The 27,658-nt window shown below is 38.4% G+C and overlaps 1 protein-coding gene across 4 annotated transcripts; it reads left to right on the top strand.

The window, feature by feature from the left end:
- The first annotated feature begins 712 nt into the window (after window positions 1-712).
- On the top strand, window positions 713-27,658 carry kansl1l (KAT8 regulatory NSL complex subunit 1-like). 4 transcript variants are annotated; one of them, XM_038308167.1, is made up of 16 exons: window positions 713-926; window positions 3,418-4,512; window positions 10,108-10,249; window positions 12,158-12,310; window positions 12,903-13,000; window positions 18,482-18,656; window positions 19,002-19,134; window positions 19,919-20,047; window positions 22,668-22,808; window positions 23,212-23,303; window positions 25,092-25,195; window positions 25,373-25,430; window positions 25,526-25,638; window positions 25,809-25,923; window positions 26,801-27,032; window positions 27,276-27,658. In XM_038308167.1, the coding sequence occupies exons 2-15, from the start codon at window positions 3,467-3,469 to the stop codon at window positions 26,990-26,992; spliced, it is 2,691 nt and encodes an 896-aa protein (XP_038164095.1). In that variant the 5' UTR covers window positions 713-926; window positions 3,418-3,466; the 3' UTR covers window positions 26,993-27,032; window positions 27,276-27,658. The 4 variants fall into 4 exon arrangements, with proteins under 4 accessions (XP_038164095.1, XP_038164094.1, XP_038164093.1 ...); XM_038308166.1 differs by having other exon boundaries at window positions 10,105-10,249; window positions 26,801-26,992; window positions 27,274-27,658; XM_038308165.1 differs by having other exon boundaries at window positions 10,105-10,249.

Here is a 27,658-nt window from a genome sequence, read left to right as displayed (position 1 = left end):
AACCCATCCCCTTAGGGAGCAGTGGGCTACCATTGTGCGGCACCGGGGGAGCAATCAGAGGTTAAGGGGCTTGGTTAGGAACCCAGAGTGGAGGCACTTTGCTTTGTCTTTGTACTGAATTGTGCTATACAAATAAATTTGCTTTGCGTGCATTGGGATTCCGTACTTGCAACTTGCCAACACTCCCCTAAATCTTTTAGAAAGATTTTGTGAGAGACTAGAGTCTGCTACTGGCCTATAAATAAAATAACAAATGTCTTATAAATTACCAATATCTGGTTAAAATATTTGTTGTTGATGATAGTGTCTCTTGGTTTTTTCCTCTAAGTTCCTGTGAATTCTACTGATGAATTCCTCTTTAAATATATTTTTTAACTCAATTTTCAGTTTGCTTGAAAAAAAAAAAAACCTTCAATTAGCACACACAACGACTAAACTAAATAATATATGAATTAATATTTAACGACAGTGGTTACAGTTTAAATGACAAAAACATTTTTGTTTAATTGATAAAACAAGATAAAATCAAACGTACCGTGTTATAGGTTTACTCTTTCATTTAAAATCTATTTTGATCACAACAGAATAAAGCTTTTTAAGGGAAGGGAAGCGTCGCTGCAGATAAATTGGAGGGAGTACTAACATTTCGGAGCTTTAGGACAGACCGTGAAGGCAGCATATGTCTGCAGCGCAGCACCTCAGATCATCTGTGCAGTTGGTGAGAGGAGATCCGAGGAGAGGGAAATAAATGCAAGGAGCACGATGGGGCCAACCTCCTTAAGGATTTTTTAAAAATCATATTTCATTTTAAACAACTTTGTTAGTCAAATTGCTGAGTGTTAAACAGCACAGCTCGATCAAACCGATGTGTTTTGATGAGCAAACCCGATTTAAACGTCTAAATGCGATGTCCAATCAGCGGTCAGGTGAGTTGCCACTTTAACCAGACTTTGAGAAGCGTTAATTAATAATGATGCGTGTTTCTCAGACAGATTGATGTGTTCATTTTAGTGTTTGGTCTAGAGAAAAGCTCTTTTTTCGGTTGCTGAAGTGAAACTCTAACGTTCAATTTCCCAACAGTCAGACCGTTAGAAGGGCCGTTTGAGGAAAACAGTCCCGTAGCTTCAAGGAAAGGACAGATTTATTGATATTTTTGTTTAAAATAGAAAGTAGTAACCCATTGAATAGAACTGCGTTGAAAAGGCTGGTTTGTAATTCTGTTTTTCCATTATCCGTTACATCCCCTGAACTATAGCTATTATTTAGTTTCTTTTATTTATTTATTTTTGCACTTGATCGCGGATCTTTGTCAGGGGCGTGCAGAGAACTTCAAGGGACAGGTGCTCAAATAAAAAAAAGGGGGGGAGATGGTTAAGGATAGTAAACAAAAAGATCAGTCTTAATAAATAGAAAGAAAAATAAAAAGAGACATTATGTAAGTTTTTACTGAAAATATCTTTAAAATAGCCTTTTCATTTAACCTATTATAACTAAAACATTATTTGATGAGCAGACTGAAACCTCAGTAGTTCAGTGTCGATGCATCTATAAGCCTCTAGTCTATTTTCCTGAATTTACTATAAGTTTGATGTTCCTGCACTGTTTGTTGGATGTTACATTGAGCATGTCCCCTTTAAAATATGTCCAACCTAGTAAACATTCGATGCCTAAGTCAGTAATAAAAGCAGAAACAGTATCTTGATATATATCAATTATTCTGAGTTGATGTAACTTAGATTTAGATTCTAAGTCTAAGTTATATTTAACATGGATTTATTAAATAATCAGAAGTGACCGGATTAACTCAGAGTAATTGATATTTTTCAAGATATTGTTTCTGTTTTTATTACTGACATAAACTAACTTTATTGACATTTTGTGAAATTTCAATGCATACAGCTTTTTAACAGTGAGTGAGCAGTTTACAACAGTGAAATGAACATTTACCATTTTAAAAAGTGCAGCAGTGATTAAGAATGAAAACAGTGAAGGAGAAACCAGTTTAAAGTCATGGTTCAAAAGGCATTGATATGGAAATGTTCGGTGCAGTGCAAGTAAATAATGTGAAAAATGCAGTAGCAGGGATTATGAAAAATCAGTAAAAGCAATCAGTAGTAGATAACAAAAATCAGTAATAAAATCACTAGTAGTTATTATGAAAACAAAAACCAGCCATGTTGGTTTTACAAATTTGATGTTTACGAGTATGATGCAGAGTCTTGATTAGAGTCTCAACAGTTCAACAGTCTTGTGCCAGCAGGGAAAAAAGCTGTTGCAGAGCTCTCTGGTCCTGCAGAGGATACTGTTTAGCCTCTTACCAGAGGGCATCAGGGAGAACAGTCCATGGTGGGGCTTTGCGGGATCGCTGATGATGTTTTAATTGCTTTAATAGTTACAAATGTTGACATGAAGGCAGATCTGGATATAGACAGTTGCTAAATCTATTTGATTATGACTACAATAAGTAAATGTAGTAAGTGTTATTAGCAGTGTGCACCTTGAAGTGGAGCTTGGTAGTTTGATTATTGGTAAAGTAGTATGACGCAGTTGTGATGACCGCACCCCCCATCCAAACAAATATAGCAAAAAAGCTAAGAAAACTTAAAGGTGTAGTGGAGGATGTTATTTTTCTGGGTGGATCATTAAAATAAGTGGTTCTACTAAATGTCAATCATTCTGGTGATATGTTTACGTAAGGCCGTCCTGCGTGCTCTGGCCTATTTTTACGTGCTCGGTCCTATTTTTACGTTACGGTGGTGAGTCTGACATAGTGGAAAAATTGCAAATCTTCTTTTGGAAAGTAAGCTTGTATGAGAAATGCAAACAGCAACTTTTAAACAGAGCGTGCACGAGGAGAAATGGGCTTGTACTGTTTTAATAGGCGTTGTGTCTCTGGGGTGATGACGGGGTTGTGCATGTGTATTTTTTGAAAAATTCGTGAAAATCCTCCACTATCCCTTTAACAATGTCAAAGGGTGAGCTGATGATCGGACCAACTAAATACAAGCATTTTTTTTTTATTCAATGCATGCATATCGGTCTCCGCCAAGTGACGTCAATTGTTTACCTCGGGCGCGGTACACTATGCCTTTTCCAGCTAAAATGGCGTCTTAGCAACAAATGTCACGTGACTGGCGGAGACCGATTTTCCTAAATCCGCCCCTGTTTTCAGGCTTATGTTAACTGTAATGACTTATCTTGGACAGGCTGCTATGTAAACAGGCCTTTAGTCCTTCGTTTAGCTATGCTGCGGTTGTTTACACTACACCTTTTCCACCTAAAATGGCGTCTTAGCAACAAAAGTCACGTGACTGGCGGAGACCGATTGTAAAAAATATTGTAGAATAAATATGGTTGTGTGTGTAACATATGGCTGCTGCACCATTTCTGATTAACAAGTGTATTCCTCTCTGTCAGATCGTTTAGGGCCTGCCCTGTGAATCTGCTGCCTTGCTCTGAAAAGTGAATGGCCCCAGCTCTAACAAAGATCTTAAAACATGACCACGGCTTCTACCTCTCCTCTCCCTCTGCCTCTGTCAGAATGGACTCAGATGCCAGCACCATCATGTTCACTGTTGAGCTTGAGCCACGCATGAGCTCCACAGATAATTGGGATCTGCAGGATATTTGTTTGGATCTTTGCTCTCTCAGCTATCTAGATGCTATAGATCTACCTGCACATCCTGTACCTTTGGCACGTGGCCCTACATCTTGCAGTCAGAATGAGACGATTGCACAGCCTGCTCCTGGCTCACTTGCCAACCTCCCCTGCTTCAGTAAATGCAATAAAGAATCTCATCAAGTGGCCACAGCCTTCCCAGGTGCATCAGGCATGTTTGTAAACCCTCTTCCAGAGCACAATAGCCAAGAGGCTTTCTTACTCTGTGGACACAGTGTTCAGCCTGAATGTTGGCCAGATGGCAGTGATGTCCGCCCCTCCTCTCTTATCTATCCTAGTGTGTGTCCCTCCTTTTCCCATGGTGAGAAAACATTTCCAAATCCCAATTCCATGTGTGCAACCAACCCCACAATGATGTATGAGGAATTAGAGAGGTTGCTTGATCTTCCCTCCACTGCGGGTTTAAGGCAGCTTGGGACTGGCTTTATAAATCCTGACCAGCTGGAAACAAGAAACCTGCTGGAGGATGCTGGAAAGGGGCAGCTCTACAAGCAAGTTGAGCTTCAAGGCAGAGCTTGTAGGCTGCAAAAGAAACTTCAAGCCCTGCTGGGTGAGCATGCTCTGAAACACTGCAGCCAGCAGCTGGAGGGATTAAAGAAGCATTTTCGACTTGAAGATGTGCCTCTTGAGAACCTGGAGTCTGTCACACCCCCACAAACTCACTATTTGCCTTGTGAAGAGTCAGTTACATCCTCAGCCTTCTTTTCAGAGATGATGGATTTTTGTGAATCCAACCGGATTGTGCTGAAAGGACTGCAGGAGGACTTGGACTCAGAGGCCACAGCCAGCAGCAGCTCTGATGACGATTCAGAGAACGACATGCTTTTACCTTTGTAAGTAACAACAGTTAAAGTTTGTTTATTCAGTTAAATGTTTAATATTGTTTAAAGGGTTGTGATTATGCAATGCCCTGGGTGGTTCTGGGCTGTAGTTTGCAAACCTAGATCATTGGATAATTGTTTCGGGCTTTTAATGATTTATATGAGCTGTTTTTTGTAGTTTTTTCTTAAAAAAAACACTTATATAAATTAAAACAAAAAATAAAGTAAGTGCTATTGTATTAGATTTGTGTAAATTTTCTGTATTCCATTCAAAATTATGTATTTAGATTAAAAAAACACATGCCCTGTTTTAGTTTTTTGTTAAATGTCTCTTAATAGGTCATGGAGAACCATTTTTGGATGATTTATAAGGTCCTGGTGTTTGGCATCGCCTCATTTTGTATAAATGTGCATTATCAGTATTGGTCAAAGTGAAGCTTATGTTGCCCTGCTTCATTCATTTCAGGGCCAGATTTGATTTGCTTTTGTTATCAAAGTTCAACCATCGGGTTTACGGGTCTATAATGGGTGGATTTTAAGGTCTTTCTCTTTAGCATTTATTAACATAAATGTTATAGAATGTTAAATGGACAAAATTTATATAGAGCTTCTTTACTTGTACTAATCATCAAAAGCACTTTACACTCATTTATACATTGATATCTGGATCGGAAGGCAAGGTGGAGATATTCAGTATGTTATCCTAGTGCACATCGACATATTACAGGGGGAAGCTGGAATTAGACCCACAACCTTCCTACTGTCCACTGATTAAGAGTTGGCTATACAACGAAAGAATGCTGTAAATCAGTCTGTGCAACATTGCAAACAAATAGTCATGTTATAAACTAGTGTTGCACCGATACCAGTATCGGACGGGGCCCCGATACTGCCCTAAAATGGTGGTATCGGTATTGGCAAGTACCAACAAATAGGGCACTGATACCATTTTGAGAGCCATAAGTTTATTCAACTATTGTCACCCATTCCAGGTAGGCAATAAAAAGTTCTACTGGATTCACTTTGTATTAGATTTTTTTCCTGCTTCACAAATGTAGGCAGCAGCTTGACAAAGCCATGATGGCAATTATTTTACATTATTATGGTATCGGTATCGGCCGATACTGCACAGCCAGGTATCGGGTATCGGGGCCAAAAAATGGCATCGGCGCAACACTATTATAAACCTTTAAGCCCCAGTACTGTTCCAATTCACAACACAAGACAGAGAACGGATGTTGATCTCATCCCTTTCTCTTTACCGAGCATGCAGCAGAGCAGGTTTGTGTGTTCGAAACGTAAAGAACAGAGGTGTGAAAGACCCCATGCCAGCCTCCCCTCCTGCTCGGATGTAGTGTTTTTGCCTGTTGGACTACTGTGTAATTAAAATCTGGGGGAGAGTAGGTGTGCCCCGCCGCCTCTCCCATCCTAAACCCTAAGTGTCTAAACGCATTCCAACAGCCACAGGTGGGCCTGAGCATCGGAAGCAAAAACTGAAAAGCTGACCCACCTCCAGTGACCAGAATATGCCCACCCTGATGCCCTACATATGTATGTCTTAGAAATTATAATTGGGGCATAGGCCACCACCAGTAGGGGAGGACCCACGCTGTTAATAATGTTGTATTTTCAATTGTAGTATAATATGGGACCTTTATTATCGGTCTATTTCTATAAGTAATGATACGTTTCTTGTTTTATCATTTCTAAATGGCTGAAAAAAAATTTAAACAATAACTTTATTTTACTGTAACTTCAAACTGTTAGAAGAGGTCAACATGGTTTAGCTTTGCTGTGAGAGAATTAGACTATGTCCGAACTTCCGCCCTAACCCCTAAAACCCCCATTAAAATCCCCTAACTCAGTTAACTGACCGTCTGGACAGATGATCACTATTTTTCGCTCCGGGTTGGTGTCGTGACTCCACCTTCCCGCACGGTGCCTACGCCATCTTTGTTATTTGTCCCTACAGTGCACAACTGTGACAACGATTCCCATAATGCTTTGCGGTGAGAAATCTCGCAAATCATTCCCAGATATCTGCTCCTCTAGTTAACATGGATGATCACTTCTTTTCAAGGTGCACTGTGGTACATTTTGAATACACTACTGTTTAATCCATTATATGTTTGGACACTCATCTATAACGGCATAATTACTATATAGTGCCCTATATAGTGATTAGGGCGGACATTCGCACACAGCCATAGATTAAATCCTTTCCTCTGCCTACATCCCCCACAATGCTGTGCAGTTTTGATTTGAAGTATATTTAAATTATAGAACATAATGTATCTTTATTGTTCAGGTGTCTCTCACGATACTCATTGTTACTCTTTTATTGCCCAGCCTTACATTTCATCACTATAAAAGGGTATGTTGAAGAACGTTTTGGAATTTTGATGCGTGGTTATCTGATGTTTATATTGGGTGTTTCAACATTTTGTAATATGTAATTTCTGGAAAAGACTGTCCAGTAAAAACATCCAGTCCTTTAACATAACCTGTGTTGTGTTTTTGAGTATAAAAGCGCCAGTGTTAGTATCTCACATGTGCAGCTGGTCTGTACAGCTAAATAAACCCGTCTGAGATTCAAGGTGCTGGAAATCCTTTGAAGCACAAAATTAGATCATTTCAGTGTCAGATGTGAAGTTAACTACTCATGCTGAAGAACATTCACCGTGTTGGGGATTTAGATGACAGAATAGAGCTGCCATTCAAGCCGATGTTTCCTGCTTAGACCAGTGGAAAGAAAGCATAGGTGCTGTTTAACTTTATTTTAGGGGGTGGAAGACAGCCAGTAAACTAGCATGTGAAGCAGAGTTCCTGTAGGGAAATAATGAAACATGCACACTAAAAAATTCTGCTTTAATTTGTTGTTCTAGTAAAACTTTGTGAAATCTGTGTATGTTTGGATCCAGTGCTGCATGCATGTTTTATTTGGCCCCTTGGCGACATTCACACTGTGGCTGTCATAAGTACAGTTTTGTCCTCTCTGCTGTGGGTGTTCCTAAATTTTTTTCTAAGCCAAGCACTCACACATGGTGGTTTCTTTCCATGCAGCAGTCATAACAGATCTGTCTGATGAGCCAGCTCCCTCTCTACCCTCAGGGTAAGAAATAAACATGCTCTTGTGTTCCACCCAGGATCTGCGATCTGTGTCTCCACTCCTCCCTGTGTCTACTTCAGAATGTGTGTCTCTCAGTTTCGTTTTAATGTCAGAGGTTATATTATAATTAAGTCCCTCCTCAAAATGATATTCAGTACATCCATTTTGTGAATTTTTGCTGTATAAATACATTGAATCGAATTTAATCCTTGCAGCCACGTTTTAATTAAAAGCTTTCCATTTAAATCAGATTGGTAATATTTGGTTTTTGTAAATAAATGCTCAGGATAGGATAAACGTTTGAATCCGCATGTTTACATGTACTTTTTAAAAGGCTCATAAATCTTTTCGGATTCTGTTAAATCAAACTAAAAGTTCCTCTTTCGTAATGAAGGATATAGTTTTGTTTCTTTTTAACTATTGTCAGACACATTCCTTTAGTATGCAATAGGAGGTTGTTTGTACACCTGGAACGAACGATTTATATGCTATCCCTATTCAGAGGGCTGCTTGGGAGTGGTGCAAAGTGTTGTGAAGGAAGCGATTCTAATGAGGTGAAAGGAATGTTTTTGGTGATTACAGCGAAGCTGTATTGTGACATTCTCAAAGTGAAATTCACAGTAGTTGAAAACTTTTTGCTTTTTTTTGTATTTTTACATTCCAACACCCAATCAGGGATTAGATATGGATGTGATGCAGGGCGAAGGAATGCATCAGAGACAAGCTATTTCAATCACAATAAGGAAAATAATGTTGACATTTTTAGAGGTTTGCTGGGGCTTTAAAAAAACTGTTTCATTTAGTCTCAGAAGGACTTTTAAATAATTCTTCATTCGTTATCCTCTCTTAGCTGCATTGCAGACCCCAGCCAGCCGCTGCCTCTCCTTTGCTCTGGTGTTCTCTGCCCAGCAGACTTCCCCCACTGTGTTTCGTTTCCTCCAGAGGGGGGCTTGGCTGCGCTCTGCTGGTGTTCTTGATCTGATTTCCTGCTGGTCCTTTCTTAACTCCTGAATGTGGTCTCAGTGGAAAGCAGTCGTGATCCAGCCGTAGCTCCTAGATTCCCTAAACTGGGAGCGTCTACAGAGAACCTGCTGCGGCCAGGGACACTCACTTTTTTATTCTACTTTCCAAAGTAAATAAAGCACTGCGACTCAGTCAGTAAAATCCAAATCTTCCACCTGAAGCCAAAACCAACGACCAGCAGATTTAATGATGTAGTGGAACCTTTTGCCTGTCATGGGGATTTTATAGTAAAGATGAAATTTTATTTTATCTTTTTTAAGCTTTGACCTGCTGATATTATTAATAGCTGATTTTGATTCATTCTTTTGAAGTTAATTATGAGAAGTTACAGTAGCAGCTCTAAAAGAACATTTTTTGTGGTCTTTGTGTGTATCAGGAGCGAAGGTAAGACCCATTCCTCCTCTGTGTAAAACAGGATCTTATAGGTTTGATATTATAAATTGCCTTTAACAACTTTTATTGGTGGTTAGCAGAATTAAGACATGGGTACATGTGTAAGATGTAGATTATGTTAACTGAAATTTCCCAAAGGCTGCGTCCTGAGGGCCAAATTACCTACTTTGTTGTATGCTTATTATAGACACTTAGTAGAGAACAATTGGAAGCTTCCTTCTGACCTAATAAGATGTTATTCTACCTCATAATAATACAAAATGTAAAAACTTTAGCCATAAGTCAATCTCCTCATGCTACAAATGCAGTTTGGATCATTTACATGAGCAAAGAAACTCAAACAACAGAAACCTTGGTGGTGAGAACAATAAACATTCTCAAGTTGACATATATTTGCAGAATTTTGACTAGTTTTTGTTTTGTTTTAGTTTTATTGTGATAAATTAACAGTTTCAGCAACATTACAGTAAGAGGAGCAAGCAAGACATTCATTTTTTGTTGACTCCTCTCTTCCAGTCAGTGCTTGGCAAAAATTCCTGGAATTTCCTCATTATACAGATGGAAAGAGTAAAGGGTTGAGCAAAGACTGGGCATTGTCTAGGCAATTAAATGCTCAACAAACAGCCTTCACTGAAGAACAGTGAACAGGCTGGATTTGACTTCTTTTTTCTTTATCTCAGTGTGGTGACTTTTGGTATTTAAATTAACTACATTCAAAATTAAAAACCACCCTCTGATATGTAGGGAACGTGGAAGTATAGAGTCTGTAGCTTTCTCTAAGTCCTAACCTTTCCTTTGTGTCTGACTGTTTGAAATGGGGGAGTCCCTGTAAGCCAAGGTCCAACAGCACTGTCATGGCAACTGGTGCACAGCTGAACTCAACCATACAAACTCACACATACTAGTTCCTGTTGTAACCTTTTCACATGATCAATTTTATTAGACATACTTTATTCATTTACAATGCGGTCTTTAAGATAATTGCTTCCTGTGAGTTTGGGTGCTTGTTTATACAAAGGTGAATCTGACACACTGGGAGGTGAAATTAATATAATCATCTAACACTCACCTTGTATCAGCAGGAGCAGCAGCAGCAAAATGCAGTGGCTGGAAGAAAGAGCAGAGCTAAGTAGCAGATGGACCTGGCTGCAGCTTCGTTTGTCTGAACTGGATGAGAGAAAAAAGCAGCTGATGGAGATCCACAAGCAAATCCGTTCGACCAAGGTATGACTGGAATGAGAGATGCCGGTTAACCAAAACCAAAGGTGTACAGCATGATATACCCTGTCCAGCAAAAATTCAGAAATCTGTCCTTTTGTCAAACAGCAAACATACCATTTATCACTGCCAATGGTCTACATCTAAAACAGGATTTTGTTGAGTGAAAGCAATGCTGAACAGAAGACTAAAGGTGAAACCTGCGAAAGTTTGACCTGCTTTGCATCTTGAAGCAATGGGCTCTATGCACAAGTCCAATACTTCCTGAACTTACTGTAAGGCAGCTCATGTGTTTCCTGTCTTTTTCGAACTGATTATTTTAGGTGTGCCTGGCCTCAGTAACCATGACTACACACCTGGATTATTCAATTCACCCAGTAATGACAAACAGGAAACCAAAAGCTGCCTTAATTTAAGGAAGTAGTGGACTTGTGCATAGAGCCATTTCACACAGCAGGCTGATTTGCCAGTCAGGCAAAAGGCTCCTACGTCATGGAGTCTACTGATCATTTGCAGAGATGGTTTTACAAAGCAACTGTATTGCTGTGTTTACCTTTGAAAGCCAAACAAACCTGTCAATGTTCCTGAGTTAGCCAGACTCCCAGAGATAGAACCACTATGGGGAATATCACTACCACCTCTAGAAGCTACATCTGGATGACGGTCGCTTTCAGCATCACTTCCACCTATCTGTGACCCAGTTTTTGGGCCCTGCTGTCATGCATTGGGGGGTTGAATCACCCATACAGCAGAGGGTTAGGTGCAACAGCATTCTGGAGCTCAGACAGGAGCAAAATGCGGAAAAATCTGTGCGAGAACACCAGCCGAAAGAGAACCAGAAACAAGAAGTTGCTGCCAGCTGTGTCTCCCTCTGGAACTAAGGAACCACAGTGGGAGATCGGAGTAGCCCACCGCAGAAACAGCGGCAGCAGGGAGAGGCTACAGCTGGCAGGGGCTGGATATAGAGGCAAAATTAAATGAGCTCTATAGTAGATCAGATAAGTCAGCGAGGCAGAAAGAACGCTGAAGGTGGCCTAGAGGCTAGGAGTAGAGGCAGAGGCTGACTGGGAATAGGACAGTTGGACATCGGAGAAGCCCGTAATGGAGCCAGGGCTAGGGGAGGCTAGTGGCTAACTGCTAGAGGTGGAAGGAGTACAGCAGAGGATAAGCAAAGTTTGGCAAGTCAGACATTGGCGGAAATGGGGAAAAAAGGCATCGGCTGCCCGGTGTCTGAGCCGAAGGGTGGAAGAAGAGTCCTTTTAGGGCTACCTTAATATGGATTTTTTTAAAACCCACCTAAAATAATCTTAAGAGCATCCCTATCTCATCCTTTGCCAACATTATAAACAAAAAAAAGGTAGTCTCCCCTGCCTTCTTTACTGTAACTCACAGCCACATCATGATTGGATTTCATGATGTAAATGTAAACAAAACTTCTGATTTTTCAGCTCGTACGAATTAAGCAAAGTGAACCATTCGCTGAGATGAATTTGCCGCGTTCGCCTCGATCAGTTTGACTTCACTTCAGTCCAGATCCACCATCTACATAGAGATAACATGGACATCCTTCACTCCTGCTGTGAAATTTGTGTTTGGTGTGAATGCACGTTAACAGTTGTTTTTTTTGCATCATTGAGGCATTTAAGATTGAACTAAGATGAGCCTAAGACAAAAACCCTAAAAACTCTTTTTTATATAAGTAGTTTCCACTCAACTCTTGCTCTTACTTCTATCAGGATCAGCTGAAATCGCACTCAGCTGGTCAAGGCTTTATTAAACCTAAAAACAGAAACTTCTGACTTACCGACCGAGTTGAAATACTGTGGAATGTTAAACGAGGGTATTTAAACATGTAAAATGATGAATGCCATATATCAACATTGTTTGTTCTATGCGACTCTGTGTACATTTTAGGGTAGTGTGGTCCTTGCACAATCCCAGCCACTGACTGACAGGCAGATCCAGCAGACCCTGATGAGAGAAATGGCCAGCCTGTCCTGCACGGTCTCAGATACAGAGGCTGAGCCCTGCAGTCCAACACGCCTTCTGTACAACATAGAGAAACAGGTAAGATAATGCAAGCCACAGATACACCAATGATACCAGAATGAATCAATTCCACCTTGTCTTCAGAATATAGTTCAAGAGTTTTCTGCCTTGTAATGTTAGGTTCTAGTGTGAGACTGAGAGGATTTGCCTCATCAATCAAATGGTGCTTTCTGTTAGAGCTGTGTGCAGGGATGGTAAATTAGACGCTGCAGGTGGAGGGAATAAATTGCCTCTCCTTGATGATGTCAGGTGGTTCTAATTATCTTGGGAGGGGTGATTGGAATTAAGTGTTACAACAGTTGAAGTTGACATAGAACTACATGCTAATATGAAGCTGTATGTACCTCCAGCCTTAATGGAAGTGAAAGTTAAATGTTCATTTGATGGTACAGTTTTTTTATATATAGATATGTATGGACACATTGCAAAAGAACATCACTTTTGGGACATTTTTTAGTATTTTCTGTTTTGTATGTCCGCATCAGTTGGATTATTGCAGCCAACGCTGAATGTGTCTGATTAGATGAAATTTGGTAGATAGTTTAATAAAGCCTAAGTTTCATTTTGTCTGTGGGGTTAAATGCTTGAATTTGCTGTTTCCTCTCTGCAGAGCGCCCAGCTCAGCCAGATTGTAAACAGTCTGATGCCTCCTCTGAGTGGTTCGCCTCTTTCTAAACAGCCTTCAAAGGGAAGGAATAGCTTCACAAGGTGCGTTGAATTCCTTATTAGTACTGCTCTTCATTTCAGTTCTTGAATATCTTCAAACTCTTTGAAAGGTTGAAATCAATGTGTGAAGCCCCAAAGGAAATCTGTCTGTTCCTTGTCTGTTTTGACAGATGCACATTTAACCTGATTCATCCTTGTTGTTGATGTAGGTTACAGGTTGGGTAGAGTTTAAGTTACCAAAGCTCTGCCGGGTATTTTTAGTTGCATTTTATGAGGTTATCTTAGGTCATATAACTTGCTTTGACCAAGTCTAATGTGACGTCTTAGTCATTTAAGCTAATTGCAAACCTTTTTTAATTGAGTGGAGCATTAAAATTCAACAGTTTTTGTTTTTAAAAACTAGATCCAAATCAATTTCCATATCAGAGCTAATATTAAGGTTATTCTTGGTTGGGTGAAAGAGCACAGATCTATCTACAGCTGCATGTTATCCTTTTACATATCATATCTTAGAGACAAAAATGCTGCATTCATTAAAAAAAAAAGGATGTTTTAAATATTTTATAGATAGATAGATGGATTTTGGTCATACTGTTACAGTGGAACAACATTTAAGGAAAAAAAATGAGGATAAAGCAGACCCCAGTCACCTTCTCTCTCACCTCTGTTGGGAAAACTCTGCATATGGACCCATAAAAGGAATAACTTGAATACTTATTATTTAATTATCAATCTTAGTACAAATCCAAGTAAAATGAAATGGATGCCTTCGTACGCTTCGTACGACTAGGAGGTTTTTGTATTTCAGATCTGCTTGTACAGCTTCAGAACAAAAAAACAGTGCATGTTTTGTTGAGAACAACCTAATTGGAGCTTTTCTTAAACATCAAAACAGTAAATGTTAAACAGATTTCACTGTACTCATTAAGGCATACACTTTATATTCTGCTTGATGTTGTATCACAACTTTCCATGGCTTAGCGATTTAAAGAGAAAAACAAAAGGAGATGATTAAAAAAATGTGGGGATTTTCTTGACTTTTTCAGAATCTCTCTGACTTTTGTTTGAACTTCCAGGGCCAATCCCCTTTCCGGAAAGACTGGCAGCTGCACTGTTTTCCACTTCTGAAAAATATTTATCTTTGTGAAGGAATTGTTCGGAACTGCTTTATAAACCAGACTAATGATCAACCTTGAATGCATTTAATGATTTTCTAGCTTGATGGATAAACTTTCAGAGCTTCTGTTTTCATGAAAATGTTCCTTTTAATGACTAGTTGATCATTATCAAAGAGAAGCAGCCCCCTCTTAGCTCCTTTTTGTTTTTGTTTTTTGCAAAATAAACTGTGAAATGCATAACTGATTGTAGAGATTTTTATTATGAATATAGGAAAAATTAAATATTGGTTGTATTGAATTGAATTAAATGCAAAAATCTATTTTTCTTTGTACCCTAAATGCACAAACACCGACTAAGAAGCCAATCTTGCTTTGCAACGAGGAAGATACAAAACCCTGAAGATATTAAATGCAGGAGATATATTTTATTCAACTAAGACTACTGTAGCATATACTGATCTGAATGACTGTGGGAAGCAGAAGGTGAGACACCATATGGCTGCAGAGTCAGGATTTTAGGTCTTAATCTAATGTTGTGGCTCAGAGTCTTAAATCTTGCTGATACCTGCGATGGTGCTTTTTAATCCTTAGCTCAAGACTTTATCAGTTTTTTTAATACTATACAGTTCTGTACTGTGCTTACATTATTAGTATTTTTTTCTTTAGTTTGTGTGGGTGGAAAGCAGTAAATCAACGTTGTTTTACTCTGTCCTGACCTAAATAATGTCTTTTGGTCCTTCAGCCATCTTACTTCTCATTCTTTAGTGAGGATTAAAAAGGAACGTGCAGTTTAAAGGCGTTTCTGCTTTTTTATTTCTTATTTACCAAGAGAAAAAGTATCTGAATCAGTTGTCTTAATCTATAGGAAACGTTGAAAATGAAAAACACCTGAAATGGGGCTGGACAATGCAGTTATGCATTTTTTTGTTTTTCGTGACTGTATTTTTGTAAAATCTGGATTGTCTTTTACAAATTCACCACTTGGGTTCCCATAGCGAAGTGACATCATTTTGAAACTTTTTGACCTAATGTGCACTCATAACTGATAAGCTAGATCCCTTTGTATTACTGCTTGCTGTAAACATTTCTTGTTATATTTTCAATGTTTGTTGTAAAACATGATTATTTTACAAGCATGTTTCCCTGCTTGAATTTCGTTTCCCTCAAAATTTAGTTCACCTCCCAGAGGGAATACCTGAAAGCCAATCTAGTTTTTGAAGGCCGTTTATTTCAGTTTATTATGAAACAATTGAGAAAAAAACGAATAATGTGGAAGGATATGACTGAGATTTTTAGGCCATATAATCCAGCCTTTGCCTGAAATAACATCCTTTTTTTTATTGCCCTTTTGAAACATAAAATTTTCACAGTTAAGCTAAAATGGTTTAATTGCTCGGCCAAACCAAAAAAAAAAAAAAAAAAACTCTGCAATTTGCACGATGCCTTAAGTTATTTGCATACATTTGGAAGAAGGTGCTCTTATCTGATGGCCTGACGTAGTCCTACTCAATTCTAGTCAGAATATGAGTCTGATGCTGCTCCATAGAGCTGTGATTATGGGGCGTGTTTTTGAACGAACCAGGAAAAAATATGCCTCTGCACTCAATTGGATAGACCTACAACCAATAAGAGTGGTTACACTCTTATTAAGTTACACTATGCAACCGGTGTTGATTTTCCAGCGAGGCTCCCCCCAGAGGGCGAAAGTAAAAGTGCACTGTCGTAAATATGCTCAGCTAGTCTCCTGGTTTCTCCGTCAAGCCAGGCGCGGTTGTTTTGAGCTTAGCAGACAGGCGAACGCAGCTGGCGCGACAGAAGCAGCGAGTTTACATGCAAAGTCAATGGTTGACGCGCGTCAAGGCGCAGCAAAAGGTCCCGCGGCGTTTTGAGCAGCAGGCGCAGCGCGTCGGGCGCGTTTAAGCATCTGACGCGTGTGACGCGCTGCAAACGCACTGCTGCTCGAGATGGAAAACGCGTGTGACGCGCCGCAAACACGCTGCTCGAGATGGAAAAATTTTATTTTTGCTGCTCGACGCGCCGCCTCAACCAATCAGAGAAGCTGATCTGGGAGCTGACAGGGAGAGAGACACAGCGCTGATGATCAGAGCGCTATTATCACTCCTCTTAAACAGTTTATTGACGCCTAAATTAACTTAAAATGCAGAAATCTGCCGGCAGAATATGTTCGCTTTTATTATCCTGCTGCCTGCAGTTTGGATTATTTAGATTAAAAACACCTACCAGCTGCCACCGTGAACCGCGAGGAGGCGACCCAGCCAGAGGCTGCTGATGAAGGGATTCCAACTGTCGGCGCACCGCTGCTATGTGGGGGTCTGAGCGGCTCTGACAGAAAAAATATTGGAAGGCAGGATTGTAATCTGGAGGAACTGACTGCACTGATTACGTTTTCAGGTGTATTTTCTCACTTAAAAACATATTAAAACTACTTTATTCCCACTGATCACAGCAAATATAGCTGCAAGGCAGAGAAAGGATAGTGAAGCATAAAGCATAAAAGCATAAAATAGAAGCATAGAAGCATAAAATGTATTATTATTATTATTAAAGCTCCGCCCAACGTGCGTCAGACACACTTTTGCACCGCGCAGCCAGAGCAGCAAAGCTGCTTCAGCTGCGCGTCAGAACTGGTACAAGCAGTAAAAATGAAGCAGCAGACGCGATTTTGCTCTGTCCGGTGTGAAAGCAGCGCTGCACAAAGATCGCCACTGTGCTAGCAACAAGCATGCTTTTAACTGGGGGCGTGTAGCAGTTCTCGCCGTAAAGCAAGACCGACTCTCGCGAGACTTTTGAGCCTGTGGGTGCGGGTCGGTGCTCCTGCAATTGCAAGTGCGGTTTTTCCCCCACAGACCACCAGGGCGGCCGAGAATACCTTTGTTCAACCTGAAATGACTCATTTAATCATCCAAAACGTTATGGAACACATTAATTAACTGAAAAATGTTGCATAGTGTGCCTTTAAGCGACGCATAGTTGTTGTCAACAAAAATCAAAGCGTGCAGTTGCACGCCTAGAATAAGAAGATGAGCCTTGATCGCGTTTCTCTGTTCCTCTTTTAAAATTAATTTGCTGTCGATATCTTCTAGAACAGATCTAATAGCAGAATCTACACACCTCAACTGTCCAGTGGCAGCCATTGTTGTTGTCACCCATGCGCGCTTTGGTGACGTGGTTGATTACGTTACTGTTGATCATCTGTCCATCATCGTATAAAGCCCGCCCTGACAATTTGATTGGCCCGCCAGATATTGTGCTAGCATACTCGCGCTACTATTCAGCAATGCCAGACCGAACTTCCCGACCTCAAACGTTGTGGGCGGGACTAAGTTTGGAATGGCACCCAGGCTACTTATCTGATGAGACAAAAGGAAAATTTTCAAGTGCCATATTAAAGATTTTAAAAATATTGAACGCCTAAAAACGTAAACCAAGATTTTCTAACTTCTAAATTAAAGAATCAAAAAACAATGATAGTTTAGGCTTTATTCAACAGGACACAAATATATCTTGTGCTGTAGAATAAGGCACATTAGGTCAAGATGAAGAACAACAGTTAACTCACCTAAAATCCTAGACACAGCTAGAGCTACGATTTAGTAAATTACTTTCAAAAGTATTGCACCACTGGTGTCATGTTTTTTTCAGACATGCTAATCAGATACAACATACAGAAGGACCCTTTCTTATTGACTTGATAATTATTAAGGAATCAGAAAGGTGTTGTTAGAGCAACATTCAAGGGCCAGAGAGCCATATGCAGCTTTTGAGCGTCATGTTTCAGACCTCTGGTTTAGATCAGAGTTTATGGCTGTTAATGTCCAGGTCTGAATCCAAAAGTGAACCCTTGGGAAACTTGGAAAACAAAATTCAGAATGTTTTCTGTATTAATCTGACAACGCTTGAGCTGTTTCCCCTAAACATTTCTAGATTTTAAAAGCTGATGAAGAAAACTGCTGTAACTATAGCAAAATAGTTTCCACATATTTTTCATATGTTTCAAAAATAAAAACAAATTGAAGTCGATTTACCTATAAAATTCTGATGCCTTTGGTTGTAAGGTTTTAGGAATAGGGATAATTCTGCCGGGCATCATCTGGCTGGACAAAATCTGTATGGTATGCTGATGTTCTGTTATTTAGGATCTGAGGTATAAAACAAAAGCAATCAAACAGCCGTTCTTTGTCAAGCCTGATTGCCTGAACAACCCTTTTACTCCTGTCAGTGGAATTAAAAGCCTTATGTTAATAGAGCTGTGGTGTAAGATGGTATATGTAGTTGTCCTTTCCTCGTGTTTATTGGTGTGACACATCTGTTGAAGCAGCACCTTTTTAGTGCATGACTAAGAACTATGGCATTCTTATTATCTCATCTGATCTGTTTCTCACAGCGTTCATGGAAAGGATGATGTTTTTCTAACTGGGACCTCCAACAGAAGGACATTTAAAAGCAGAAGGCTCCTCAGGGTCGATGCATCATGTGTTTGTGCCCGCACCCGGCCCCTGATCTCATACCACAAACGCAAATTGTTGTCCTTTACCCCCTGTAACACCGCCAGATCACCGGTATGCTTAAAGACTCCCCATCATTTGACTTTTTCTTGCTAAAGCTGAGCTGAAGATAGATGCCAAAGACCATATGCATATTGATTTGATCATTGGGAATTAAAAAGACATGCCTCCTAAATTATTTTCTTCACAATATAAGAACAACTTAAGAGAAAGGAGAGGTTGCATGTTCAGTTTATATTGCTGCTCTCCTTTTTGTTTGTTTTGAGGAATTTTGGCTTAATGTTGAATTTAGAATACCTTCTCTGAATGTCAAAGAGTCTACTATTACTATGCTCTAGTGATGAGCTAATATGAGGTGAAATAAGATTTTTTATGTCTTATTTTCTTTGTTTATTCCAGAAAGCAAGAAAGTCCTTATCTACTCTTCTCTCCATTTGCACCTGTGATTCTGTTTGTTTGTGCTCTGAGCTTGACTGTAGCTCCAGATCAAGATTTCACCACGTGGAGGCTCTTTGCCCTGGAAAATCTTTAGGTTAGTTATGGCTCTGGAAAACATATCTTGTTGTTGGTGCAGATCAGCTCCTGTGCTGGCTGCTGAAGAGTTTGGATTTATATAAAATCCAAAAAGTTTTTACAATTAAGGTCCATTCCGCCATGATTTCATTCAAAACCATCATTATCAAATGAAATGACAATATTGGTATTTAGAATCCATACAAGTCTAATTAAACATGACATATTTGACAAAATCTATTTTTTTTCTTACACTCTTAATATATATGTGTATGTATGTGAAATGTCACATTAAATATATATCATACCTTCTTCCCCCCATCTTGTTAGTAAAATTCTGTTTAGTCCATGAAGAACCTACGATAAATATGAAGGGAATAATTAAATTATTTGCTAATAATCGCGCCACTTTAAGTAGTTGGCATTGCTTCATCATTATAGTAACTTAAATGCAATAAAATGATCATAATCATATATTTTCGGCCTCAGTAATTTTAGAGCTGCCTCGTATGTCTTGGATCTGTGTAATGTCTAAAACAATGTAGCACATACTGGTCATGGTGGGAAGGATTTTTTTTTACAGATTATTTATAAATTTATCTGGGATCTAATGTGAATCTGGAAATAATTAGGAAACCTTTGAGCAATTCATTGTTTCAATTGCACCTGTTTGTTAATGAAATATGAACAAATTGGCTTTTTTGAGAGTGAATTATTAGCTGATTTAAAAATAACCAGTTGAGGAAAATGCTACTAATTTATTTTTTGCCACCAAGTCAAAGTTTTTTACTTTCTCCTCCCAGGCATGTCTTCAAGTCATCATGTTCAGAAGATTATGGCCAGAGAAGAATGGATCCAGAAACCTTTGGTTTTTAATTCTAAACTGTTGAATCCACCAAACTATGGGAGAATCAGCTCCTCTCCAAGGCACAGTAAGATATTTTAGGAGGAACTTTTTTGTAAATATCTCTTCCCTTCCTTTTTTCTACTGAGTCTGATACCTTTCATTCTACTTTACTTAAAAAAGAAAATCAGAATCCCACATATCATAGTTAGACACTTAAAAAGACAATTTACCAATGATCCTGCAGTTCCTAACCAGTTGAGGAAAAACTAAGCCTTCTACGAAAAGACTTCAAATGAAATGTTTAATGCAACCATCACATTAAGTTGTTGGTATTGCATGTATAAAAATTCCTCTGACTTCAGCTCCTTAAAAAGCCACCATTAGGTCTTACCAGGTAAGTCGAGAATCAAAGGCCAATAAGACAGGAAAGGATCAACACCGAGTCAGGGTTCAACCAAAACTTAACACAGTTCCTGTGGAGGGAATGCATAAGTTATACTGAAAAAAACTCAGGACTTTGGTTATTAACTTCCCATATATAGGTAATAAAATTGCTTAAATGTTTATAAAATACTTAAGAAGTTTAAGAAATGTTTTTAATTGTATTTAAAGTCTGATGCTTGCTCGGATATTAGAATTCCTGGGCTCACCCACAGTTCTTCCAAGCTTACTTGTAAAAACTATATAAATTAAATATTTGAGCAATGCAGTTTAAAGAATATTAGTATTACATAACTGGAATAACTTGACGGATGATCTCCGATCTCTGTATCTTTTGCAGAACGAGTAAATACTTGAATGTCCAGTTTTCCAAACCTTTTCTTTTTATTCCTGTTAGAAGAACCACACTGTCTGGCTAAAGGATTCTGTGAACTAACAACAAATTGTGTTTGTGTGGTTTTCCATATTTATAGATTAGGATTTTATTTCTACATTAACATTGTAAAACCCCCATGGATTTGTAATCCTGAAATGGCTGAAAAGCTAGTGTGCACAAAGGAGCCTGGTTGAATATAGATGAAAATGTCACATTTTCAGCTCCCTGCCGATTTCATTTCAGTTTTAATGATTTTATTCTGTTTTTTAGACCCAGAGGGAGGCAGTCTGTCAGTAGTAGATTACTCAAAAATGACAACCTAACATCTTTATTTAGAGAACGTGGAACCAAAGTCAAATTCCTTTTCTGTGTGCCCAGACTTAGTGAAAAATGTTGATCTAAATATATCATTATTATGGTACCTTAATTTGAAAAGGATCATGCTTATCTTTCTCTCCGTCCTGAGCAGTGGTGTGCACAGACTTTTGAAGGGCAGGGGTGGAAAGAAAAAAAGGGCAAATATAGTACATGCTTATCACTGTAGAAGACACGTTACAATATGTTTTGCATTATTCATTGTTGCTCCTAATAGTCAATATAAGGACTAAACACAAAGAAATGTATAGAATAAAGACCAAAAGGAAAAAAAACAGGAATAAGTTTTATTATAATTAGCATTTAGTTTACTATATAGTCTACTTAGTACAAATTAAAATTACATTAACCTTTGTTTCTTTTTTAAAATGTATTTTCGCTCTTGCATTTTTTTTTGTTTTGGATTGTAATTCAATTTAGTTTATTTAAATAGCGCCAATACATGACGCATATCATCTTGAGGCACTTTACAGCGTCTATTCAACCAGATCATACTGTCAGATTGGTTCACAGTTTATAATGAAGTTTATTGATTAAAAACAAGAGATTATTCAGTAATGGTCAATTCAGAATTAATCAAGTGCTTCATTTGCTGTTCATAATAGCCCCATTTACACTACCCTCTGAAAAAAAAAATCTGTGCCAAGCTTGGATCAGTTAACCTTGTGGTCGTCACACTGCTAAGCAGAATCATCACTGGAAATCATGTGGCACGGTAGGGAAGCTATTATTTTTATGAATGTCAGAAATGTCATGATTACGGATTCTGACTGTAAGGAGATGGCGCGGTCTGGTCATGAGCTCTTTGTTATTTGAGAACCGAGCCAGAACTGAACCCTACTGATGAACTAGTACCAGTTTAGCGCAGTTTGGTTCAGTTTGAATGCCATTTACACTCAACAATTATCCTGGTTACTGTGCTTGGACCCATCTCTGCACAGTTTCCAAAGGGTAGTGTAAATGGGGCTATTAAATACACCAGCCGGTCCAACTGTACAAACACAGAGAGCTCTTTAAAAAACAGAAACAAAATTCAGCTAGCCGTAAATACAGAGATTCTCAAGAACTCTGCTTAAAGAAGATACTTTTTTTTTTTTTTACCCATTATCATTTTGAGTTTAAAGATTACGCTCCAGATAACATGTTGTCTGGGGATCATTAGGATATGATCTTGTTCTGGAACCAATGCCTGAAAAGTACTATTTGATGGGACCAAAGCTGCATTCTATTTCCAGCGCGGTTAAAAGTAAATACTAAGGGGTAAAATATGCCAGAAATAAAAGAGGCTTTAATATTTGTTCTGTCAGATTATTAAAAAAAAAAAAATAACTGCAATGAATTCGGTAAGTGGAAAAAAAAACAAAAAAAAAAACAAACAAATTACTTGAAATCTGGTACTGTGATTAGAAAGTGAAACTTACAAAGGTTGTCTTTTTGATATACAAATTTATCAGAAGGGAAGCTTAAGAAAATCATTAAAAGTCTGATTTATGCCCTGTCTTTATACTTCTAGGTAGGAAACATAAGCAACATGTCCGGCGTAATACGATGGGAGTCTTAGGTCTGTCACCAATCAGGTCGCCAGAAACTGCTTGGAGGCAGAACAGGCGAACCAATCAAAGAAAAAGGAAGAGAAGACGACTTTTTAGTAAAGGTGAATAATGTTTTCAGTATGTTTTCAATACTTAATGCAGATGGCACTGGCTGAAAATGATGTTATGTTTAGTAGTTTAATAGTATCTCTGAGATTTTACACAAATGGTCATGTCTGAACAACTGCCAAGTCTAGTAATTGATTTGAAGGGGCTTTTGCTTTTACTAGACAATTGTTCCAAATATTTATTACCTAGTGAAAAAGTTCAGCCATAATAATCAGAAAGATGGCTGCTTAAAGTTTGGTTTTCCCTATAATGCACTTCTGTGGCTATAAACTGGGTCTACAGGGTGCTATTTTACTGTTACTGAGCATTTTTACATACATTTCTAAGTTGAGTGAAACACTGTTGGCTGCCCATGACTTTGTCTCACTTTTACAAAGTTTGCTATTTTGTGTGTAGATGATCAGGATGTCCTGTACCAGCTTGGAGACAGTTCAAATGAAATGCTTGAGGAGAACTTGGGGCAGTTTACGCTCAGCTGGGCCTCACAGGTAGCACACTAAATGTTATTCCATTGTTTGTCAAACCCATACATACTTTACAGTAGTACCAGTAGGAAAAGCCAATTAATGCTCAATGTTTAAAATTAGATGTCATTTGTTTGTACATTACTATAGTAATGTACTATTAAAAAATCCATTGTTATTAACTTTAAATAACAAAACTAATACCCTGTGTAAATCACTCTAAAGTTAAGGGGCTTTATTTTATCCATTCTTAACTATAAGTTAAATGACTTAAATGGTAAATAATTATTATCATTTCAGCTGAAAGGCAGGAAATAGAAAAGAAAATCATTCTCACAACACATAATTATAAACATACACCATAAGTCTACCTTTACACTGCAGGTCTTAATGCTCAGTTCCGATTTGTTTTTTGCAAAATCCGATTTCTTCTTTGCATTGTATGGGATCTCATTTGTGAACTGCATTCATACAGCTTGAGTGTGCAATAGTGTTCAATAGTGGACACAATGATGTCACAAGCAAGCATACTCTGTGTTTACTGAAGTAAACATGGATGGTAGTGCTGGAGCTCGTCTAATGATTTTCCCAACCTTAAAACTAACTAAAGATGGTTAAAAAAAGACTGCTCTCTGCATTATCGTCCACCATGGTTGTTGTTTTTCTTCTAGCTTCTGGGTAGCAAGATGCAGAATAGAGACCTTTGTTGAGTATTAATGACATTCAGGTCGGATGAATCCGACCTGGACGTTCAGACACAGGTTGCATTTGAAATGATCAGATGTGTGTCGGATTCAGGACCACATAGTCAAGTGGCCTAGATTGGAAAAAATCTGATCTGTATTGTTCAGACTGCCATGAAAAGGTCAGATACAGGTTGCTTACGGGCAAAAAAAAATTTAATTTGGGTCACTTCAGGCTGCTGTGTGAATGTAGCCTAAGTTTACTATTTCTAATTTTATTTGGTGGAAGAGGTTTATTAAAGTTTGATCAAATTTTTAAATTTCATTACCAGACAATAGCAGTTTGTGAAGAATAAAAACCCAGCGAAGCCAATTTTGGTTAAAATAGTGAACTCTCTTGTCCTAGCAGATGGAGTTTCTTAGGTTAATGAATGAGCTCACCTGTTTTTTTCTGTGTTTTTTGTTTAATATCATGTATCATCATGTCACCTATATTGTCAGTTTAACAGAAATTATTGTTTCCAAGCACACAGTTAATTTTATGTATGAGGAAAATCATAGACAAACCTGAAACTTAAAGCAATGTCCACACAATGAGAATCACAGACATGAATAGAAAGTCTTCACTTTGGAGGTTGGCCTTTTTTCTTTTTTTACTATAGATGCTCATATTCAGAAATAACTGATGGTTAAAGTTCTGCTCAGGAATCCACCTGGTATTCAGTAACAGCTAAAAGCTTCCAGATCTTCCCTATTTTCCTCTAAAATAATCCTGTACATGTTGGCAAGTGAAGGAGGCGCTGAACTGAATGACTTACAGTAATGACACTTCCACTGAAGCGGAAAACGAAAGTAGCACAAAGTCAATAGCTTCATTTCCAGATGCAGAACAGTTGTTCCTAATTCAACAGCCCACTTCTTAATTCCAGCACCAGTCATAAATATGTTTCAGTTTACAAGTTTATATTTTGCAGCATGTCAATTTTAGAGCTTTTTCAGCTGGCTCCCTAAATCTAATGTTATTTCTGGTAGTGGGTTTATCACATTGAGTCCTTACAGTAGATGAGTAGAGTTCATTCAATTGCTGCAGTGCTCTTTATTTATGTTCACATGTTTTGTTTCTATTTAGGGCAAACAGGACAGAGGTCGTGTATACAACATCAATGACGTTGTCCTTCCCATGACCCTTTCTAAGGTTGAAAAACTGCAGTACAAAGACATCCTGACACCGAGGTAAACAACAATAATGTACAAAAAATAAAAAAAGAATACACAGAATTCTATGACCGTATTGACTCCAGTTGTTTGGATAGACAGATATATATTTCATGTTCTTTTTAAAAGAGATTTAGAAGTAAACTTGGTTATATTGATTAGAATAGTAATGGACAGCATCTGTCTTTTATTTAGTTGGAGGGTAATCGACATCCAGGCTCCTAAAGGAACCCAGATGGGAGAGGATCAGAAAGTAAAGCTCACTATTCTGAACATTGACCTATTGATGTTATTATTGAATAAAATGTTGATTTCATCTTACAGTGTGTTCTTTTGTGTTGTGTAAAGATTGAGGATCTCAGTGATGACGTCTTTGCTCGGAGGCACCTGGCTTTAGAACAGAAGGAGAAGCGGCGCTGCCCGTCCTGGGGAAACAGGGGGTGGTGCAGAGGCTCCACAAGGTGGCTGCACACAAACAGACTCACTCACTAACATAGGGTTAAAAATGCACGCTGCTGCTTTGTTCATCTTTATATAGAAACGTGTGAAAGCTGTGTGTAGGGAATTGTTCTCATGGTAGTTTCCAGGGAATGCTTATGTTTTGTTTTGTTTTTTTTTTTGTCCTCTCCAGATCTGCCAGCAGGCTATCAGGTATCAGAGTGTGTACATCAGGGGAGGAGAGCTCTGTGGAGAGGAGGTGTGCTCAGCTGGATTCTGATGAGCAGCCGCGATCAGAAGAGGGGCTGGTATGATCTCAGACTGTTTCTGAAACACATATTAACGAATATGATTGAGTTCTACTGAGAAAGGAAACGTCTCAAACCGAATCCTTCTCAGAGGGATTTGTTTAATTATTGATCACAATACCATCCTGTTTCCTCCCTCTCACTAATATATAAATTAATCATTCTTATTTGGGTTAATTATAATCCAGTATTCTCATATCAATATTTATTATTAGGAAACCAACAAATATTCTAGTTGTCATAGTTTTAACGAGAAGACTGTGACCAATTTGCTTTTAGGCTACTTATTGTCTCTTTAGTGCTTAACATTACTTGAATTAGTTTTCTATAACATCCCTATCCATAGTAACATGTTATTTATCCTTTGGCATAAGAAAAGAATTCAAATGAGCAGTAATGAGCCTGATATCCTGAGCCTTTTTCAGTGAGGCTTCTGTGAGTTGTAAAGCCTCTGTTGGTTCTTCAGTCTGTACAGATACTTGTCTCCACTGATCCTGCTTTGATTGTAAGACTCTCTGCTTCTATACTGTGATTTGAGAGGGAACAAGCAGCTACTTATCTTGGCTTTTCTAATCAGTGTTCGCGTCACTATAGATATGCTCTACTCCACGACTCTCCAGTCCTCATGCACTTCAGCGCCCAAACAAACCACGATTAAGGCTGAAGCTCTGAGCTCAAAAGAAATAAAACAGACATCAAATAATTAATTTGATGCGGGGACTGGTTCAAATGAAGCATTTAGCAGATGTTATTTTACAACTGAAAGGGTTTCATACACTGTTTACTTCTTATGATATTTGATAAATATTATAGCAATGATTTATGGTTGTCAGCCAGCAGACAAAATCCCCTCACACTATTCGCTCTGTGCTTACAGCAGCCTCAGGCACCTTGGGAATCCCGTGTGTTTCCTCTGGATGAGCATGAAGAAGCTCTTCTGCTTTCTGATGAAGTGAAAATTCCATCTGGATGGACAGAATCCAGCTGTCTTTCATCAAAGCCCTCAAGCTCCCTCCACTCCCCAACCCAGTCTGCCTGTACTACGCCGCCCTCTTCTGGCCAGAATTAGAGCTGTGTGTCCAGGGTCAGCTGAGGTTTTCTCTTTATAGATAAAATAAGATGGACTGTTTGGTCACTATTCATTAATACCACCACTTAATTTCTAAAAGTCTAGAAGTATTCTATCCAACATTTCTTTTATAGTTGGTTTTAAATAATTTAAATTAAGTCAATCAAGGGACAAATGAATTCATAGATTCATATCAGTTGGATCTATAGTGGAAAGCGTCATGTATTATTTCTAATATTGTATGTTGACCAGTCAATTAAACAATATATCCTTTGTTTTTCAGCTCTTCTTACACAAGCCTGAAGAAATTCACCAGAAACCTTTTAAAGGAAGACTGGAAACAGTCACTGATCTTTTTTATTCTTTATTCTAAATGTAATACTTTCTTGCAAGAGTGAAATGTTTTATGGAGTATGTCACTGTAGTTTTAACTGGCTGCGGTTTGAGATTTTAATGTAAGTATTAGACTTTTGTGATGTACTATAGTGGATTGATATTGGATATGTATTTAGTACATAGTATTTATTCTCAAAGTGCTTTCTGGAAATGTAAAGATGTATAGACTTAATAGTTCCGTTTGTTGATTTAATCTTTTAAAAATTGTTCACATGTGCTGTCATTTTTGTCCTGATATTTTTAATAAACAGCAAATGCTGTCATTGCAAA

Source organism: Cyprinodon tularosa, unplaced genomic scaffold (assembly GCF_016077235.1).
Source record: "Cyprinodon tularosa strain WSP-4 unplaced genomic scaffold, ASM1607723v1 ctg630, whole genome shotgun sequence".
NCBI lineage: Eukaryota > Metazoa > Chordata > Actinopteri > Cyprinodontiformes > Cyprinodontidae > Cyprinodon > Cyprinodon tularosa.
Note: the sequence above shows the minus strand (reverse complement) of the source record. Positions and strands in the feature narration are given on the sequence as shown.

Coding starts and splice junctions, on each gene's coding strand:
- kansl1l (XM_038308166.1), top strand. CDS start 3,467: ATGGCCCCAGCTCTAACAAAGATCTTAAAACATGACCACGGCTTCTAC. Junction 20,048..22,667: donor CAGCTCCTCTCCAAGGCACA/GTAAGATATTTT, acceptor TTATACTTCTAG/GTAGGAAACATAAGCAACAT. Junction 25,196..25,372: donor AAAGACATCCTGACACCGAG/GTAAACAACAAT, acceptor TCTTTTATTTAG/TTGGAGGGTAATCGACATCC.